General features: G+C 47.8%; 2 protein-coding genes across 7 annotated transcripts in view; one reads left to right on the forward strand and one right to left on the reverse strand.

Annotated features, from left to right (window-relative positions):
- On the forward strand, positions 1 to 13,111 carry TBX10 (T-box transcription factor 10). The gene is made up of 8 exons (XM_079986076.1): positions 1 to 242; positions 4,341 to 4,602; positions 5,567 to 5,668; positions 7,816 to 7,987; positions 8,475 to 8,630; positions 9,367 to 9,434; positions 10,359 to 10,447; positions 11,875 to 13,111. Exons 1-8 carry the CDS (start codon positions 185 to 187, stop codon positions 12,147 to 12,149), a joined length of 1,182 nt encoding a protein of 393 aa, XP_079842202.1. The 5' UTR covers positions 1 to 184; the 3' UTR covers positions 12,150 to 13,111.
- TCIRG1 (T cell immune regulator 1, ATPase H+ transporting V0 subunit a3) overlaps positions 12,696 to 18,795 on the reverse strand; it is a 23,728-nt gene continuing 17,628 nt past the window's right edge. For all 6 annotated transcript variants that reach the window (XM_079985948.1, XM_079985950.1, XM_079985949.1 and 3 more), the window contains 5 exons: positions 17,575 to 17,688; positions 17,118 to 17,234; positions 15,475 to 15,592; positions 14,557 to 14,728; positions 12,696 to 14,151 (listed from right to left, as the gene is read on the reverse strand). In XM_079985948.1, coding sequence (XP_079842074.1) covers positions 14,070 to 14,151; positions 14,557 to 14,728; positions 15,475 to 15,592; positions 17,118 to 17,234; positions 17,575 to 17,688 — 603 coding nt within the window. In that variant the 3' untranslated portion in view covers positions 12,696 to 14,069. The remainder of the gene's footprint in view (positions 14,152 to 14,556; positions 14,729 to 15,474; positions 15,593 to 17,117; positions 17,235 to 17,574; positions 17,689 to 18,795) is intronic.

Genomic DNA, 18,795 nt, shown 5'->3' on the forward strand with positions numbered 1-18,795 from the left:
CCTTCTCAGCTACTACCCATTTATCTCCTTCTGTCACCAGCAGTGGCAGCTCTAATAACTCCCCGGCAGGTATTGAGCGGCAAGATGAGGAGGTGTGAGAAGGCACAAGGAGCAGCTGTCGCCAGCTTGGCAGGAGGAAGATGGATGGAGGGGAAGACCATGGCCCTGTGCCTGAGGGCTGAGCATGGAGAGGAGGAGAGGAAGGGAAGATGGCTCCCTCACTAGCCTACTGAGCCTCTTGTGTAAGTCTTCATGCCTTGCTTGATCTGGGATGGCTACTTGAAGAATGCAAGCCGCCCCTCGATGTTGCATGCACATGTGGGTTCACTCACTGTCTGCCGCCTGAGCAAGCCCACCTCTTTGCCACTCCTGCCACTGCCCAACCACTTTCCCTCTCCCTCTGGGCCCAGCAGGAGAGGGCAAGGGAAATGGAGGCAGCTGCTGCTCTTGCATCCTTATTTACATGCTTGGAGAGGACAAGTGGGGAGCTTTGTGTGTTAGTAGTGGGCACCCATGGGGGGGAGACAATAGGGGACAGTTGCACCTCCCGGAGGAAACAATCTCCAGATCCCCAGCTTTCATTAAAAAAGTACGTTTGTAGCAATGGCAGAGTCTTTAAAAAAAACAAACATTATTAAACAATTTCAACATAACAACTTATCAGTCCAAATAATCAATTACATTATTTTTCCCCTTTCCCCCCACCTCTCCCACTCCCCCCCCACCAAAGACTTCCCTCAGCTCCCCTCTCTGATTTCTTTGCACATATTGTTCTCTGCATGTTATAAAATTGTACATATCTTTACATTATCTATCAAATGTTCAACTAATACATTTGTGGATGTTTATTCTGTAGCACTGGCAGAGTCTGATATATGAGACAAAATGTACAGATACTATTCTTATTTTTTGCAAGTTGTTACCCCTGCTTTGCTCCACCTGCCAACCCTGCTGCCAACCTCTCTTCCCCCACACCTGTCCAACTCTTCCTTGCTTTACACCTCACAGCTTGATCCCAGCCCCTCTCCTCACAGCTTCCCCACCCTGCAACATGCTTCCCCTCTCAGCTCATTAAACAGCCCCTTTAAAGGAGGGGGAGGCATCTCAGAGACCATTTTCCACAGTGGTTTGACAAGCTGCCTCCATCAAACAGTTCATCCTGTGCTCCTGAAGATGGTGGGAGTTCCTGTGCCCTAAACAGATACACAGAAGGGGAATTTAGCAGGGGCATCTCATCGTGTCATTAAAACTCCAGCAGTAAGAAAAGCTGCACTGCCAAAAAAACACAACCCTTCTCTATACAACTTGACCCGGAGCCCTGTCCCCTCTTGTCTATATGCTACAGACTTTGACCCTTCTGTCACTCAAGACCTCCACCTTGGTTTTTATGAGGATCACTGAGGAACACTAACAACAAATTAAAGCTGTTGCACCCACTATCCTTTTTAACCCTCCGGCTTCAGCAATATTGTCTCAGCCCAGGATGTGGTCCCAGGGTTGCTGCTCTCAGCCACCTGCTCATCCTACTCATTAATCGCTGTGCATTTTATTTGCTGCATGTACGTGTAGCTACTCAAATGCCTCCAGCATGCGCTGTTGGTCTTGCCATGTCACCCAACGAAGCCTCTCCCCCATCCACCCATTTCCCCATCTTGCTTCCCATTGGAGGGAGTGGAAGTCTTGGCTGACGTGGGTCCACCTCCTGCCCCCCAACACTGTTATGAAGGAAAATAAAATCGCTCACACCATCCCAGAGATTCAACTCAGAACATTGCAAAGGGGGACGTGGCGAGACGGAGAGAGACGAGCCAAACTGAACAGCCTGAAGTCATCTCAGCATCGCGGGCAATGTCAGGTAAAGCCTGCTTGGCACTGCAGGAGTCAGGCATGCACCCATCGGTGCTCTGGACCCTGTTACTTTTCTCTTTGGGCATTTTATGACATCTGTAGAGACCTCTTGATTCCTTAAAGTGGGTTAGGAGCTTTGCATTCATGGCTCTTTTGCCTTGCCATTCAACACAGCTGAAGAGCTGCATCTTCTCAGGTAAATTTTCCACGAGCTGCTCTCCAGCTAAGAACTTGGATCATGAAGCTGGTGGTTCTTTGGCACCCTAGGTGGGAAGCAAGGTGGATGCTGTGGTGGTTAGGATGTGTGTGACTTGTGGGTTGAAATCTCTCCCCCCCCCCAGTAGTTCCCAGGAGGAATGTCTCTTTGCCTCTTATCCAGACCTGTAAGAATACTACCAGATTTAAGGGAGAGAATGGGTCTAATGGTTGGGAATTATTGAGAAATGCCAGAAGTTCAAGTGGGACTTCTAGAATGTCATAGGGATTTCCTCTAATGACATGGCTGTGACTATGGATGGACTACAGATCAGATCCAGCTCAGCTATTTCTGTATTATTATTGGGTTTGGTGGTTGGGCCAAATGACCCCTCAAGGTCCCTTCCAAATGTGTGATTCTGTAATTGCAAAGAAGGGTTGCACCCAGTTGGATAATTTTAGCCAGGTTATAAGGACTGGGCTGCTGGCTCTCAATAGCTGATCCTAAGCATAGCTAAGAAAATACATGAGGAAGTATTCTCTCCCTCCTTCCAGCTCCCGTTCAGCAAAGGAGCCTGTGCGGAAAGGACAGCATATAATTTGGAGTTTTCAAAGCAACCTGAGGACAGAGACAGAACTGAGGTTTAGCTGTGGAGCATCTTAGTGTGCAGGCTAGTCCACTGGGAGAGCAGTGGTTGCCCACTGGAGTGTTAAGCTATGGGTCTCCACAAATTGCCATAAGCCTCCTGTGGACCTCATGCCAACCCAGGTAAGCACTGCAGCCAGCAGCAGTGGACAGGGTAGTGAGGCTGTGCCACTCGCCTGATCTTCCTCTGGCTGAGCTGCTGCAGCATACCAAGATGGTGAGGGGCAGAGACAATGCCCGGGTGGTATAGATGCTTTGGCAGGAGTGCCAGATGGGCTCCACTGGCATGTTTGTGCTGATATTCTCTTGACCCAGCCAGAGAGGTTAATGAGTGGCATAGCCCCATTACATTGATTGCCGCAGACAGCAGTCCTGTAGCAATATTATTAAGTGCAGACCCAAGACATTTTGCTGCCTGAAGTTGAACCCCACCAACACCAGTCCCTGTTATATGGGAGGGCTGGCCTTGGTAGTGAGTTACAGGACCAAACTAGATGTCAGGTGGGGTGTCAGTGGGGTGGAGCGTTAGATTACTGGACTCTGGTGTCCTCTCTAAACTGCCTAGACTCTAGAGCATTCAGGACAGCCATACTCTTCTCTCATGCCACTGGAAAGCAGGTACTAGCCATGGGTCTGAGGAGACACGGTATGGGTGCATGGGAGCTTCTAAGCCAGGCAGAATTAAGGTTCATCCGCATTCTCTTTTGTGTCACGTTTCTAGGCACAGGTCTGAGTTTTCCCGGTCTTTGTCTGAGCAGGGTTTTGTTTGGTTTGCTTTGCTTTTTGTCCTGGTGTTTTACCAATGAATTGGAGCAAACAGTAACTGGGTTTTCCGTGGCTTTCTGTTTGCTCCAATTCAGTGGCAAAGCACAGGTTTTCCTGGGGAAAGGGCCAGGACAAGAAAACCCAGCTGCTCAGAGATCGACTTGGAAAGCCCCGACAAGTGCCTAGAAAGCACGGAGCAAAGGAAAGCATGGATGAGTCCTTACTCTAGGGAGGCCGGTCAGCCATCTTCCGCCACCCCTCTTGCAGACGGGGAAGAAGGAAAGAGTTGAGCTCAAAGACAGTCCGCGCATGTGGACCTTCTGGTGTGATACCTCTGAGCCCAGTTCTCTTCCCGAATAGTCATTTGGGGGGCGGCTGAGCCCTCATTGTATCCCTGAAGCCAGGATGAAACTAAACTTTATTTCATCCCAGTTTGGCACCCCCCAACACATACACATTTGCATACACACACAGGCTGGGAGCCTCAATGGCACCCCTCTGGATGCTTCACCCAGGGAAAAGAACCTAGCTAGTGCTCCCCGCCATACCTATGGCTCTGCCTGAAGCAACTGTAGGGAAGGAGTAGCCTCAGAGTCAGCATCCTCCTTTGGCAGACAGTTCCTGAGCTACAGTCATTCATGTCAGAGCTGAAGGGGCATAGCTCTGTGGTAGAGCATCTGTTTTGCATGCCAACGGCTCACAGGAACAATCCCCGGCGTTTCCAGTTGGGGCTAAGAATGTCCCCTTGTTTGAAATCTAATAAAGCTGCTTTCAGTCTGTGCTGACAACATGGAGCAAAGGTCTGACTCATTGTAAGGCAGCCTCCTGTGTTCATACATAGCCATAATATAGTCATTATGCCAGTTGTCCTTCTCTCCATCCCCAGCATTCATCGCCGCAAGCTTGAGTGTGCTGACGTCGGATGGCTGCCCCTTCTCACCAAGCCCTGTGGGAGCACCATGCCTGCTGGCGACAACACCAGAGTTTGAGCAGTATGAAGTGGAGGGAGCAGCAAAGCAAGGGGTCAGCTCCCAGTTGGCCAGGAAAAACCAGTGTGTCTCTGGCGTCACTGTGCAACTGGAGATGAGGAGTCTCTGGGAGGAGTTCAATAGCCTTGGCACTGAGATGATTGTCACCAAGGCAGGGCGGTAGGTATAATGTTCTTTGGTCCAAGGATTTAGGATTAAAAACACAGCTTTGATCTATAAAGCGACTAAACAGGAACTACAATAATCCTTATTAGCTTTTACTAGTCTAACATTAAGGAGCAACACCAAATTACAATGACCTTAATAATGTGCCCTATATAATGGAATACCCATTCATTCAGGCATTTGGCATTGTTTTTATTTACCTGCCCTTCACCTTAAGGTACACACCAAAATGAGATGTTTAAACTATATATTTCAAGTGTCAAAGGTCAGGGTAAAGAGGTGCCTCTTCAGCATTTGCTGAAAATTGTATAGCCGAACTGCCAGGCTCACCTATATGAGGAGGTAGCTACACAACCTAGGGGCTGCTGCAGAGAATGCCCTCTCCTGGACCATCTCCACCCTGAGTTTCTGAGGGCAGCAGAACAGCCTCTGCTGTTCTTAATGTCCAGGAGTGTTTGTAGGGAAGGAGATTATCTTTCAGACAACTCCCAGGACCACAGCCCAAAACAATGTGCAGGTCTGCTATTTAAATGGAGCAAACTCCTACAGTTACAAAGTGTACCACAACTCTCTGTGTACCATCAGGGAAAGTGTGATCCAAGGGTGTTTATTGTGCCCCCTACAACAAAGCCTGAGGTGGGCTTCCCACCACAATGGGCAAGAAACCATGAGCCATTGCTCTAAGGACTGCAGCCCCTCCCTACCCTGCCTCAAGCTGTTGTAGCCTGTTGCAAAAGGCCCTGGGCATCTCCCTCAGCAGTAGCCAATGTGATGTTCTCCAGATGTTGCCAGTCTCCAACATCACTGACCGCTGGCTATTCTGGCTGGGGCTGAGGAGAGTCCAACAGCATCTAGAAGACACACAGCTGGCTACCTCTACCCTACCCTGGGTAAGATGGAGGTTAGCGGGCAGTGGGAAAGCAGAATCACCCGGCAAACTCCTTTCTCCCTGTGGCAGGAGGATGTTCCCCACCTTCCAGGTGAAGATATCCGGCATGGATCCCTTGGCTGACTATGTGCTGCTCATGGACTTCGTGCCTTTGGACGACAAGAGATACCGGTATGGCCTGGGCCTGGCTCTGGGACAATGAGTTTGGAGCCATTTCTGCTAGTTAGCCAGTCAGCGAGAGCAACCTAGGTGCCAGTGAGACTCAAAAGGCATGGCGTGTGGCTAGGCCTGAGAAGTGTTAATGGAAGGATTTCTACAAATTCAGAGGTAGGAGCAGGGAGTTCTGAACTGAGGCACCCTGACTTTTTAAACCTGCAGGAGATGTGTTGATTTATTACATGGAGCTGCTCGTTGCTGTTTTGTTGTTTTCCAGATATGTACAGGTTCCTATGTTGATCAAATGAATGGAATAATATAAAAAAATCTGTGCCCTTTGTGTAGAGTGTTAATTGAATCAAGCCTTAAATTGAGCTGAGATTCTGTTCCAGAATCAAGTTTCAAATCTTGCCCTGGAATGTAGTAATAACGGAAATATCAAAATTAAAAGGCACTACTTCCCTCATCACTAACTTACCCCACAGTAACCCCTTGACCCCATCAGAGTTATGAGAAGTAGCTTCCAGGTGGGATTTAACTGTACAAATTAACCACTATCCCTAATGGGAACTAAGTGCTATTTAGACCATTTAGAAGGGGTAGAGAGCAGCCTAATAATGGAATATAGTCAATGTCGGAATCTCTGTTCTACCAAGCCACTCCTCCGGTCGAGTCTCCGGAACCCCTTCTGACGATTATTAATGACCTAAGCCTTTGATGAGGCTCCAGGCACGTTCCCATTACGCAGAGTATTCAAGCAGCAGCTGAAGGACGAGAAAGTAGGAGCTACATTGCTAAGAGTTTTATTTCTAACTACGCAGACAGAAAAGAGTATACATCCTCTCTCTGTGAAAGCAGAGAGGCAACTGGAACAAAGGAACAGGAAACCAGTAATATCAACTTCCATCTCCCATCTCCCATGAGACTTCCAACAGTCTGGAATCCCTGGAATGTAAACAGAGTCTTATGACTCCAAGCACTGCACAGTGGCACAAACAGAAACCTAACAGTCAACTCCACCCTTGCACTGAGCCAGGACACATCTGTTTCGTACACAAAAAGATGTAGAGATTTGGAGTAGACATCACACACACACACACACACACACACAGAGACAGAGAGAGAGAGAGAGAGAGAGAGAGAGAGAGAGAGAGAGATTTCCTCCCCATCCTTCACCGTAAGGTCCCAGGGTGGCTTGCAACAGCATAAAAAGACTAATATCAGTTAAAGCAACTTAATTATTTGATGGAGGTTTAAAATTAATTTTACCATCTTTAACAGTGCCATGGTTGATTTATTTATTTATTTTATTTCTCTTTCTCGTATTGTTTGGAGTTTGAAAGTGTGTAGTGAGTTTAAGAGTTGGTGAGTGAAGATGTGTGAGATTGGAGGGGAGAGGAAACTACAGAGGGAACGCAGAAGGGTTTCAAGCCAGAAGAAAACCCCGATAAACCATTAACAACACACAAAACAGCCCAGCGGTTTTCTGCACCGCTTAATATGTAGAAGGGATTTGCACGTGGAAAGTTTCTGCAGGAAAACAGCATGCATTCTTGCATTAACGCCCTGACCAGGTTTGGCTCTCTCTTGCCAATCCCAGAGGCACTTGGCATCAGACCACTTTGGGTGAGGGAAGTACGGTTCGTCAGTGTGACGTCTTGCCAGTATTAGTTGCCCACCAAGAACATACAGGGGATTGGGCTGGAATTAGTTAATGGTGGCCGAGATGGTCTCTGAACTTATGATGCACATGAAGGATAAAATGCAGTATGTTATATGCAGTACTGCATGTGAAGATTCCAATTTCCCTCTGTTTATTTTCCTTTTTCGCTATTCTGACCTTCCAGCTTCTGTTGTTCCCTGCACTGAAAATGCTTGCTCTGAAATTTTCATGGATGTTAAGCCTCTCAATCTGAATGTTTGCTATACGTGAATCCTGCCTCTTGTTTTACCTTGCTGTAGAATGCCCCATAAAAATATGCTTGAATTCTATATACAGAACAAAACAAACTGGAATTCCCCCCCCCCTTAACTGTAGTTTGGGATTATATATAGCAGCTGCACACCAAGGCAAGCGTAGTAGACCCACACAAACTCTTGCAGGTCCTCAATCAGGTAGGGAAGGAAGGGGCCTGCCTCAACAGAATCCCTTTCCCCTGCAGATACGCGTTCCACAGCTCCGCTTGGCTGGTAGCTGGCAAGGCAGATCCTGCTACACCTGGCCGGGTTCACTTCCACCCTGACTCCCCTGCCAAGGGAGGCCAGTGGATGAGGCAAATTGTCTCCTTTGACAAGCTCAAGCTCACCAACAACTTGATGGATGACAATGGCCATGTAAGTTAATTGTGCAGTCTTTGCAGATAGTGTCATTATACAGTTTAGTCACCTGGTGGCACTGTACTTAGTTGTACCTGAAGGGAGGGAAACCAAATCAGGGTTAACACTGCTTCCCTGCAAGTTTTCCTATCTCAGAAAAATGGGAGGGAGCATAAAAATATGCATCATATGTAACATAATAAATGTAACCTGGTGGTATTTATAAGTTCAGTCCCTGGCATCTCCAGGTAGGGCTTGAAGACTCCCTTTTAAGGCAGCTTCCTATGTTCCTACTACTTAAAATGAAAACAACTTGCAAGAGTGTGAGTGTATTTATGGGACTTCCCACTTACACTGTGCACCATTCAGGGGATACAATTGCATGTGGAATACGCATGGGGTGTGGGAGTCGTTTGATGTTCCTGGGTGTGTAAACAAGAGTTGTTAAATGAGAGCCCATTTATTGAACAGCCATCTGAAATGTCGCTTTGTCTTGATCAAACAGATCATCCTGAACTCCATGCACAGGTACCAGCCACGCTTCCATGTGGTGGTGGTAGATCCACGGCCAGATAGCGAGCGCTACGCCCAGGAGAATTTCAAGTCCTTCATTTTCACGGAGACTCAGTTCATAGCAGTGACAGCCTATCAGAACCACCGGGTGAGAGAACACGCATGCACAGCCCTCTGGTGACACTGGTCAGTATCACATGGGAGAGCTGGCCTATTGGACAGAATCAGGATTGGGACAGGACTAAGTGTGGCTGGTGGAGGCCGGCAAACAGATCTATACATACACTGACACCTTTTGCTGTGCAATCCAAGCTGTGCAGCATTCCTAATGCATCTTTCACGGTGCCGTAATAATTGCCTTTAATTGTTTAATGTGGTGTAATGTTTAGAGATAGCTGTGAATTGAAAAGGCATTATCTGTAAAACTACACAGTGCATTGGGTAGCCTTAAGTCACCAACATAACCTATATCACTGGATTGTTGTAAGGATAAAAAGCGAACATACATGGAGAAATCAATGTACCAATATCCATTTTGCTTTTGTACATCCCACCTATATCCCTCATAGAATCCAAAGTGGCAAGCTTGTAGTGCCCAGATCGTCTCCCATCCAGGTACTAATCACACCCAGACCTGCTTAGCTTCAACGCTATGTCCTGGGATTGAATGCTAAATATATGTATCCTGCTCTTCTTTCAAAGAGCTCCCAGCAGTGTGCTTAAGTTTCATAGGGTCATGACATAGATCGGGATGCACCATAGTAGTAACATCATGGCTGGTGTTGCTTTCTCAGGCAGTAGTTAGAGCAACAGCTCCACTATAGCAAGAGAGGGAGCGGCAGGGGAAATGTGTGTACTTGAAAACTCATTCACTCTCTCGGCAGATCACACAGCTGAAAATTGCTAGCAACCCCTTCGCAAAAGGGTTCCGGGAGTGTGAGCCAGATGACTGGTAAGTCTCTGCACATGGCACTGCCTTCTCAAACACAGGTGGAGGGATAAGCCTCTTATGTGATGTAGCTGCAAACAGAGCAAATTCCATTCTCAGGCTGCAATCCTATACACATCAGCCTTGTAAATAAGCCCACAAAAGTTACTAGCTTCTAAATGGCTAAGACCAGCAGCCTTTGTTTCCCATTTGGCTGTTCCTCCAAAGCCTTTTAAGCAGGCTTGTAAAATCAAAGTTGTCTTCTACCAAACAGGCGAATAGAACTCAGGGATAGATTTCCCTTCCTCCACAGGAAGCATGGAAACCAAGCAGACTAGCAATGGAAGTGAGAGGTCCATCCCTCCACCAGCCCACCCACCCACTCACTTATATGACATTGCTGGTCACTTATGGCAAGCTATACACAACTGCGATGCCTGGCTACTCAAAAGCAAGCCCCACTGAATACAATGGTGCTTTCTACCAGGTAAGTTTATATAAGATTGTACCTTTAGAGAAGTATTACTCTGAGTGGGGAAGACAGGCAGAAGATGCATTTTAGAAACAAACGCTGGGTTGGAAATTCTCGGCCAGTATGTGACAATCTGTGTGCCACCTGAATAGCTAGGGTGGCCACATGCCAGGGAAAACAAGGCTTATGGCCCATTAATGTATGCATAGAAGAGGGAATTCTGGTATGCATAGCAACCTGCACAGGCTGAAATTCCTTCTTCTGCACAGCTATTAAACAAAGGTGCTGGAGCCCTGTCCTCTTTTGCATCCAGCTACTCTACCGAGTGGAGCAAAAGGAGATGGGAGGGATAATGGTAGTAAGAACAGAAGCAGCCAAGTCTGGGACTGCTCCCAATAACAACTTCTATAGCTCTGCCTGTCCTATTTCCACAAAGTCCATCACCAATGAAGTGCATGTCTTGTTTTTCTGCCTAGGCCTGGCTCACCAGGAAAACTATTAGGCTGCTTATCTCGGAATGGGGGTGCGGCTCCCTTAGCCCAGCTTCAAGAAACCACAGAAAAGGGTAAGGTGAAAAAAGCAAATGGTAAGTAAGCCCTGCCTGTAGAGAAGTCCATGGGAAGGTACAGGGCCTGGTGGGGCTAGGGAGAGATGGCAGGGTCTCCTCCTTGACTTTGGTCACTATCATGACTTGGGTGCAGATTTTTCTCAGGCACAAACTTAAATGTTTGATGCTAATAATCTCCCTCGAGTTTCCGGTGCTTATGTGTGCAAAAATTAGCTAAGAATCATACATGCAATTATTTCTAATGAGAGGGAATGCTGCAAAGTAAGGGCTTCCAGTGACTAGGAAGCAGCTTCTCAGTGCTCTTTGTATCTTTTGACATCTCTTTTATTTTAATTTTATTTAAATTATTTTTATTTCTATACCACCTTTTATCCGAGGATAACAAGGTGGTTTACAATACAGAAACACAAAAATACGTAGTATAACATCTTGGAGATGTCTGAAATATTAGATGGTGTAAAAATGCTATTAACAAACAAATAATATCTCCCTTGCTCACCCTATGATATTCTGGATATTTTGCTCACTACAGTGGTGCCTCGCAAGACGAAATTAATCCGTTCCGTGAGGCTCTTCGTATAGCGGTTTTTTCGTCTTGCGAAGCAAGCCCATTGACAGCTTAGCGGATTAGCGCTATTAGCGGTTTAGCGGCTTTTAGCGGATCAGCTGTTAAGCGGCTTATCAGCGGATCAGCTGATAAGTGGCTTAGCGGCTTAGGAAAAGGGGGGAAAGGGGGGGGGAACCCGCAAGACATTTCGTCTTGTGAAGCAAGCCCATAGGGAAATTCGTTTTGCGAAGCACCTCCAAAACGGAAAACCCTTTCGTCTAGCGGGTTTTCCGTCTTGCGAGGCGTTCGTCTTGCGGGGCACCACTGTATGCCTTTCTTCATATGCAGTTTGGTTTCTTTGCTTTCCTAACTGCAGTGTAGTCATATTCATGCAGTTCTCTGTGAGATCTCAGTAGAGCATGCGAGTAGCAATTACACTGTTCAGCAAGGTGGCATGGTCACCTTCTAAACAAGTGCCACATCTGCACTGAGAGAACCACTGGTATAGAAACCAACCACATGACCTAGCCAAACCACGCAGTTAGTGTATGTGTACGGTATTGCTACAAATATGGAGCCACAACCACCCAAGAGAAGCTTTTCAGCTGCCGCCATGGTATAGTATAAGCCATGGCATAGTCTGCAGAGATTCTGGGCTCTTAGTGAGATTGAATGGAGGTAAACCACAGGGGTGGAAGTTTGGAGCAAATTTATCAGTCACTCGTGGCTTAGCCTTCTCCATTCTGATTAACAGAATGGATCCAGTTGGCAGGATGAGAAAAAGAAGTGGCAGACTTAAATATTTCCAGGAGTGAGTCATGCTGACTTTGGTTGGCCAGGGAAGTCATTCAGCTCTAAGCTCCTTCTCTTTTTCTAGGGTTTGCCAGCAATCATCACCTCCCTCCTTCCCTCTTCAGAGACGCCTCCCAGCTGCAGCACCCACCCCTGGTCACACCCGCCACCCTCCCAGACATGTGCCTTACTCGACGACCCTTGAGTGAAGCATCAGGGGCCCTGCCCTACAAGCACCTCTCCTATCACAGCATCTACGTGGGAGCCCGCTCCCGGGCAACGCCCTACGCCCTCCCCAGCAGCCGGGCCACCAGCTTCCACGCTCTCAACATCTACACTGCCGGGGACTATGAACAGTGAAGGAAGAGAGACCCGGTGGACAGATCAGGCAGTTCCCTCCTCTCTCCCCCCAACCTACCCCAAGGCTGAACCTATCTTCCAGGGACTCGCCTCAGGTCCACCTTCTCCTCATGCAGCATCCATCGCTGCACGGCCTGCTAAGGAGGTCTAGTCCATTCCTCTGTTTACCTTCCAGGGCACTTTGTGGATGGTACCTTCAAGCCCTGGTACCCTTCCCTCTTCCCCACCCAAGGCAAACGTAATTTCTAACTTATTGTCCCCTAGTATATGGACAATTAAACAGTTAACAGAGGCTGGGTACAGTATCCGTCTCCTTTGAGAGGGGTGCAGAGTCCAAGCTGAAGTTTGGTGAGGTGTAAGAAACATACTTGGCTGAGATACTGGCCATTTCCTAACTGCTTCTGCTCCTCAGCTCGTTGTAAAGCAATTCATCCCCCAATTCCAAAACCCCACAGCACTGAAAAAATGGCTGAAAACCCAATTCTACAAATCAGAAATCCTAAATCAGCTTTGCATCAAAAATAAACTCAGAGGAGAGTATTAAAATGCAGGGAAGGTTAAGAATCTTGTCTTTATTGTGGGATTTGGTAGCTACGGCGACAAAGAGTTCATGAGGGCTTTTAAAGCACAGAATTCTCAGCAGTCTGCACACAAGCATTGTCTTTCTGTTAAATGGCAGCGTGAGTCTTGAGTCCTGCCCATGACATGCTGTGCCTTCAGTACGAAGGAAGTTTGTTCTGCAATCCAGGCAGGGGAGCCCCAGGTTGGGCCCCAGGTTATGGATACCCAGTGCTTGTGACATCATGACGTCACATGCGGCATGACATGATGTCACACACACCCTCTGGCCTCAGAAAGTGACTTCCGGTGGCACTGGAAGTCAGGTTCCGGGGCCTCATGAGACCTCCTTGTGAGACCTCAGAAGTTGAGTGGAGGGCCCTGCAGTGTGGATCCCCACAAAATATTTGCTGTGGGGGCTCTGGGTGTCTGAGCATAGTAGGCCCCTCTGAATCCAGGGCAGGAGCCCCTCTCTTGCCCTTGGCAATTTAAGTCTCTGTGTTCCACCTGTACAGAGCTATTGTCCCCAGCTGTTGGTGGATTTTGCTAGCAGTTGGTAAAACAGCATGAATGAGGAAAAGACAGGTACTAGCTTGCTAGCACAGGTAGAGTCCTTTCAAAAACATGCATGCACTGAGGGCTTGGCTCTAATGTGCAGCCCCACACCATGCATTGGATGATGCAATGTCAACTCCAGGCTCTCCATCAGGGAAACAAGAGAGTCTCAGACCTGGATGACAACACCAACTGCAACTGAATGTAAATTTAGAAAAAGCAGAAGGCCCAAGTGCCTGAGGCCAGGCCTCTTGTCCTCTGATGTGCATCAGAAAGGCTGCACCCCAGCAAACAGGGATGAAGCAAGAAGAGAGAGAGCGCCACCTAGCAGCCCTGTAAAAACACCTATATAGTGAGTGGTATCCATATTCTGGTGTTCCTTAAGGCCGCTTCCCATTCTTTCCCAGAAGCAACTCTTAACGGCTATAGAGATGTGCACAAGGCAGGCTGGTTCAGCTGCAAGTCATAAGGATTGAGAACTGGAAGGAACATGGCTTGATAAACCCTGAATTCCAGAACTCCATTCTAAATACTGTTATCCTGGCAGTGAGGCAGCGAAGGACCTCACTTTAATTGTAGCAAGACAGACGGGGACAGAGCAGGTAGTTCCTTCCCCAAGAAAGGTGCGTGTCAGGGGAGTTAAAGAAGTTCTGCCACACCTTCCAGTCAGACACAAGGCACAAGTGGTAGAAAGAAGGAAGCAAGAGACAGTCGTTCATGTAAAAAAAAAGCACACAGCATAAGCCAATTGGCTCATGAGGGCACACAGTACATCTGCTCTCTGGGAAGAAAGAAGTCCTTTCTCTCTTAGTCCCAGATGTCTGTAGTGAAGGTGAACGGGGTGAACCGGTACCCAGAGCCTGTGTAGAATTTGTTCTGGAATTCCACCCTGAAAAACAACAGCACAAGAGTGGTCAAGTTGAGATCCGGAAGCACTGCTCTCAGCTTGCAACACTAATCGCAGTAGTAACACAAGCCCTGAAACAGGCAGGTCCCGGCCGGATTCACAGTTGGTTGGAGGAAGGAGAAATAAACTCTGCCACTCCAGGTCCCTCCCTCTCACACAGAACAATTTTCCTGACCTCATGAGGAGGAGAGTCCTCTATCACCCTCACCCCTAACCCCACCTGGGTCTCAGTGCTCAGAGTGGAAGCACCTGGCAGTCTTATTGATTAACTGGATTTATCTCCTGCATTCCCGCCCCAAAGAGCCCACGGCAGCAAGCCAAGTGAGAGAGCGGCTCTCGCACAGGATTCACTGACAGAAAGAGGGTATATACATGTGTGTCTCTCACCAGTGCAGACGCAGGGCATGCAGGAAAGCTGACAGCCCCTCCATCACCAGCAGGATTGCCACAGTCAGTACTGCAAAGAAGGCAAAAACCGGGACGAGGAGGACCCCACCTTTGTAGCCCGTAAAATGGAGGCCGTTCCTCATCACCATGGTCCACAGGACTTCTGAGAGCTCTGCGGAGAAGGATGGGTGCAGGACTTGTCAGGGAGCACTAGAGCAGCCAAACAGCCTTTCCCCTCCCTTACAAACCACCCAAGGTGGGATCCAACTGAGGAGATGCACTAATGGGAACCAGTACAATGAGTCCTGCTAGTGCTATGGGGCTTCCCCCAGCCCCAAAAGCAGCTGGGGGGGCTTGGGAAAAGAAGATTGTTCCATCTGACAAGCAGAAATGCTTGCACTGACAGAACAATCACTGAATTCCACCCTTAGTACTGTTGTAAAGCCCCAACCGCTAACACGCTAACACACACCCACACACACACACACACACACACACACTTCCTGTTCCCTATAGGCCTTGAATACATCCACCAGTCAAAAATGCATTTCTTTATTTTAAAAACACATATCCCACCTAATGTTCAAAAGACACTCAAGGCAGCTAACAAATGCAAGCACCCCACAATCACAATACACATTGCTAGCTCCAGTCTGAAGACTAAGATATTGCCATAAAAAAAATCTAAACCACATCACAAACATGCTGGGGCAGAGAGAGTCCCTCAAAAGCTTTTAGAAGTGGCTGCAAAGGAGCCTCCAACAGTGCAGGAATGGGGCCTGATGCCTGTATCATGTGGTGAGGTCTCCAAAAAACATCTTGCCCACCGGCCTCCCCCAGGTCTGTATGGCCGAATCGCTTGCCGTGCTTCCTGCTTCCTGCTTTCTGCTCGTTCCTCTCCCAGCCCCTGAAACTCACGTGCATGGGCCAAGCTGAGAGCCCAGAGCCGGAGGTAGGAGGCTGTGTTTGAGATGCAGCCCAGGCAGTACTCGATGGTGTGGATTGCCTGATGCATGAACACATCGGAGTAGTCAAACTGAAGGGGGGAAAGGCAAGAATCAGTGGGGTGGCAAGGATTAGTCCAGGGGTCAGCAAACTTTTTCAGCAGGGGGACGGTCCACTGTTCCTCAGACCTTGTAGGGGGCTGGACTATATTTTTTTGGAGGGGGGGGGAATGAATGAATTTCTATGCCCCACAAATATCCCAGAGATGCATTTTAAATAAAAGCACAGATTCTACTCATGTAAAAACACGCTGATTCCCAGACTGTCCACAAGCCAGATTTAGAAGGCGACTGGGCCGGATCCAGCCTTAGTTTGCCTACCCATGGATTAGTCTAATACTGTAAACCAGCATAGGGACTCAAATGAAAGCCCACTCCTCCATGAGCTGCTTCCAGAGTGTAAGGCAGGGGGTTGGGAAACCCTGTGGCCCTCCAGCTCCCATCAGCCCTCAGGCAGCACAGCCAATAGTTCCCAAAGGATGATGGGAACTGTAGTTCAGCAGCATCTGGAGGACAACAGGTTCTTCAGCCCTGGTCTAAGGCTAAGGACTTGGTGGAGAGGATATGTAGACTCTATTTAAGAACTTTCTGCAAATGGGAAGAACTTTTCACCTTAAACATGTTCCTAAGGAAAACCAGACTCCCAAGCCGGATTCTGAACATTTTTCTTGGTAACTTGTTTTTGTTTTTAAAAACAGCAACCAGTGCCTTTTCTGTACACTCAAAGAACCTGCAAAAAGTGCCATGGGAGATCCTAGCCTTTTATGCCAGTGAAGCGCTGCTTGGCTCAACATTATTTCCATATGATGGCAATCTGAGATGCCACGACAAGTTGGAGGTTTTCAGCCAAGTTTAGTTTTTTTAAATACCCTGAACAGCAGCAAAGAAAGGGCCTGCAGTTCTGAGCAGAGTCCATGCAGGAGTCTCTTAGAGGTCATCCCCTCTAACCTCACCCAGACAAGCTCCAATAATTCACCTGTGTAGCCTCTCTCAACAACAGAGGTCTTTAGAAGGTGCTATCATGAATAGTCCCTGCAAAGGCACAATATTTGAGGACTTCAAGCTCTTGTTCTTAGGAAGAACAAGCCTAACTGTTTCTGAACGTGGCCTTTTCTAACTCCTTCCATTTGCCCCCCAGCTGGATTTATTGTTCATTCCTTGGGATCTTTTTTCTTTTAGGGTCAGTCTTTGAAGGTGTGAATGAATGAGAAATGGGGATGGGGCTCTTGAGCATATGAAGAGTGTATTTGCTTCACCACCAACTCACTCCAACCTTTCAAGTCAAGCCAAGGTGTAGCTTCCAGGCCCATGTACCTCTCCTTTTTTAGCAACTGAACCAGCGCCAGCCCCCAATCTTCTGTGCTTATTGCCTCCCTTACTCCACACATTTCAAACTTTCCTTTTATCCCCATACCTTTTTTTTACAAAATGATTCTAAATTTACACAGAAACAACAACAAACAAAAAAACCACTCGCATTCAGCAGCAACTTCTGCATTTACTTGGTGAAAATGGGAGTCATGTCCCAGAATCCTGACCTGCTGGACATAAAGTTACCTCCAACTCCTGTTTGGATTTGGCACAATCCACATCGTCCTCAGCAACATTCACGGATCTGCTCGGCTCCTGAGAGTTTAGCAGAGGCTGGCGCTCTTCTGCGCTGGAGGGATTGTGCTGCAAGCATCCCAGAAACACATTGGTCAGTGGGGGGGGGGGAATTGGACAGCCTTGCACACAGAAAGGCTTCAAGCATCACAATCCTGAACCCACAAGGTTAAAAGTGACACTGTTCCTCCACAGAATCCTTCCCATGACACACAGCTTCACTTGTGGCATCTAGGTGGCCATCTGAGATCATCCTCAAACTCAGTCCTCGAGCTTTAGTGCCCCACTCCTAATGGTACCAGGACCTCAATGCATATCTGCACAGACCCTGACCCAACAAGGGGGCTGGGATATAGAAAGGCAGGTGTGGACAGCAGCCCCAGGCCCAGTCATATAGAGGGGGTCTTACCCTGGACAAAGAGGCCTTCTGTCGGTGCTGGCTCCAGAGGTACAAGGGGGTCCCCAGCAGCAGGACAGGCACACAGGCCAGGGCTACCACCACCAACACTGTCTGCACCAGGGCCTGGAGTGAAAGAGAAAGATCTTGCAAGTCAGAACAGCCAGAAGAAAGGCAAGCTGGGAGCGAGCCAAATACATTTTTATTTAGTTTTCTAAACTGATATGACACCTTTCTATATTAGTGCATTTAAGGTAGTTTGCAACCCACAGAAATGGGGTGGGGGTGGGAAATCACACCGAAACCACACTGTCACCTTGAACACTTCAAAACATTGGACAGTTCAAAATAGAACAGAAACAAAAACCCAGCAAAATTCAGGAATCCATTTTGGATGTAGTATTATGAGATAATATCAAGACATCAGCAAGAAAGTACCCCAGTCAATTGCAACAAATCATTAAATAACCACACAGAAACATCATCACAATCAGCCACAGTACAAAGCCACAGACCACGCCTGATCTCACTGGGCAGAAAGGAAACACTGATTGCAAGCCCAGTCTTAAAAACTGGGACTTGGGCCACTCGGAAAAGGGATGTGCCTATGGTGTCCATTTCTCCCACCATCTCCTCTCCCTGTTCTGCCTCAGCTCCCATCCTATAGGGCTTTGGTTGGTGAGGATCCTTCCTGCTTCCCAATCAGTCTTCAGCTATGACGCAGTCTTGCCAATAAAATTACAACTGAGCAAACCAAAATGTGACACCTAAGTGCCTTGTCAGCTGGAAACAAAGGAAACAAACCTGGTAATTTGTCCCAAGGCGCCCAACTCCCCACCCACCCAAAATGATGTGACTAGCACTATGTATTTCAATGAGGCACTGCTCAGTAAAGCTCAAGAATGCAGTCCCTTGTAATATTTGGACTACTCCATGCAACTTTAAATTGCTTGTGTAGGCAAACAACAACATCAAAGTACAGCAAATGCAATAAAAAATACCACAGAAAGCCTTCAGACATAAAATGGACTTGGGATTTTGAACACAGAGGAAATTCTCAGGAGACAGGTAAATGACATTTTCAGGGAACCCTCAGCAGTTGGGTTTTGTTTTTGTGTTCAGGTTTGCAACTGATCACTGTGTTCAAGGCCAGAAAGGAATAACCCCCCAGGCCCAACTGGCTGGTGACCTTGTGGGTCTGTGCCTCTTTGCAGAGGGCTGATTCACACATGC

The sequence above is a fragment of the Podarcis cretensis genome (assembly GCF_951804945.1).
Source record: "Podarcis cretensis genome assembly, chromosome: 1".
In the NCBI taxonomy this organism is placed as follows: Eukaryota; Metazoa; Chordata; class Lepidosauria; order Squamata; family Lacertidae; genus Podarcis; species Podarcis cretensis.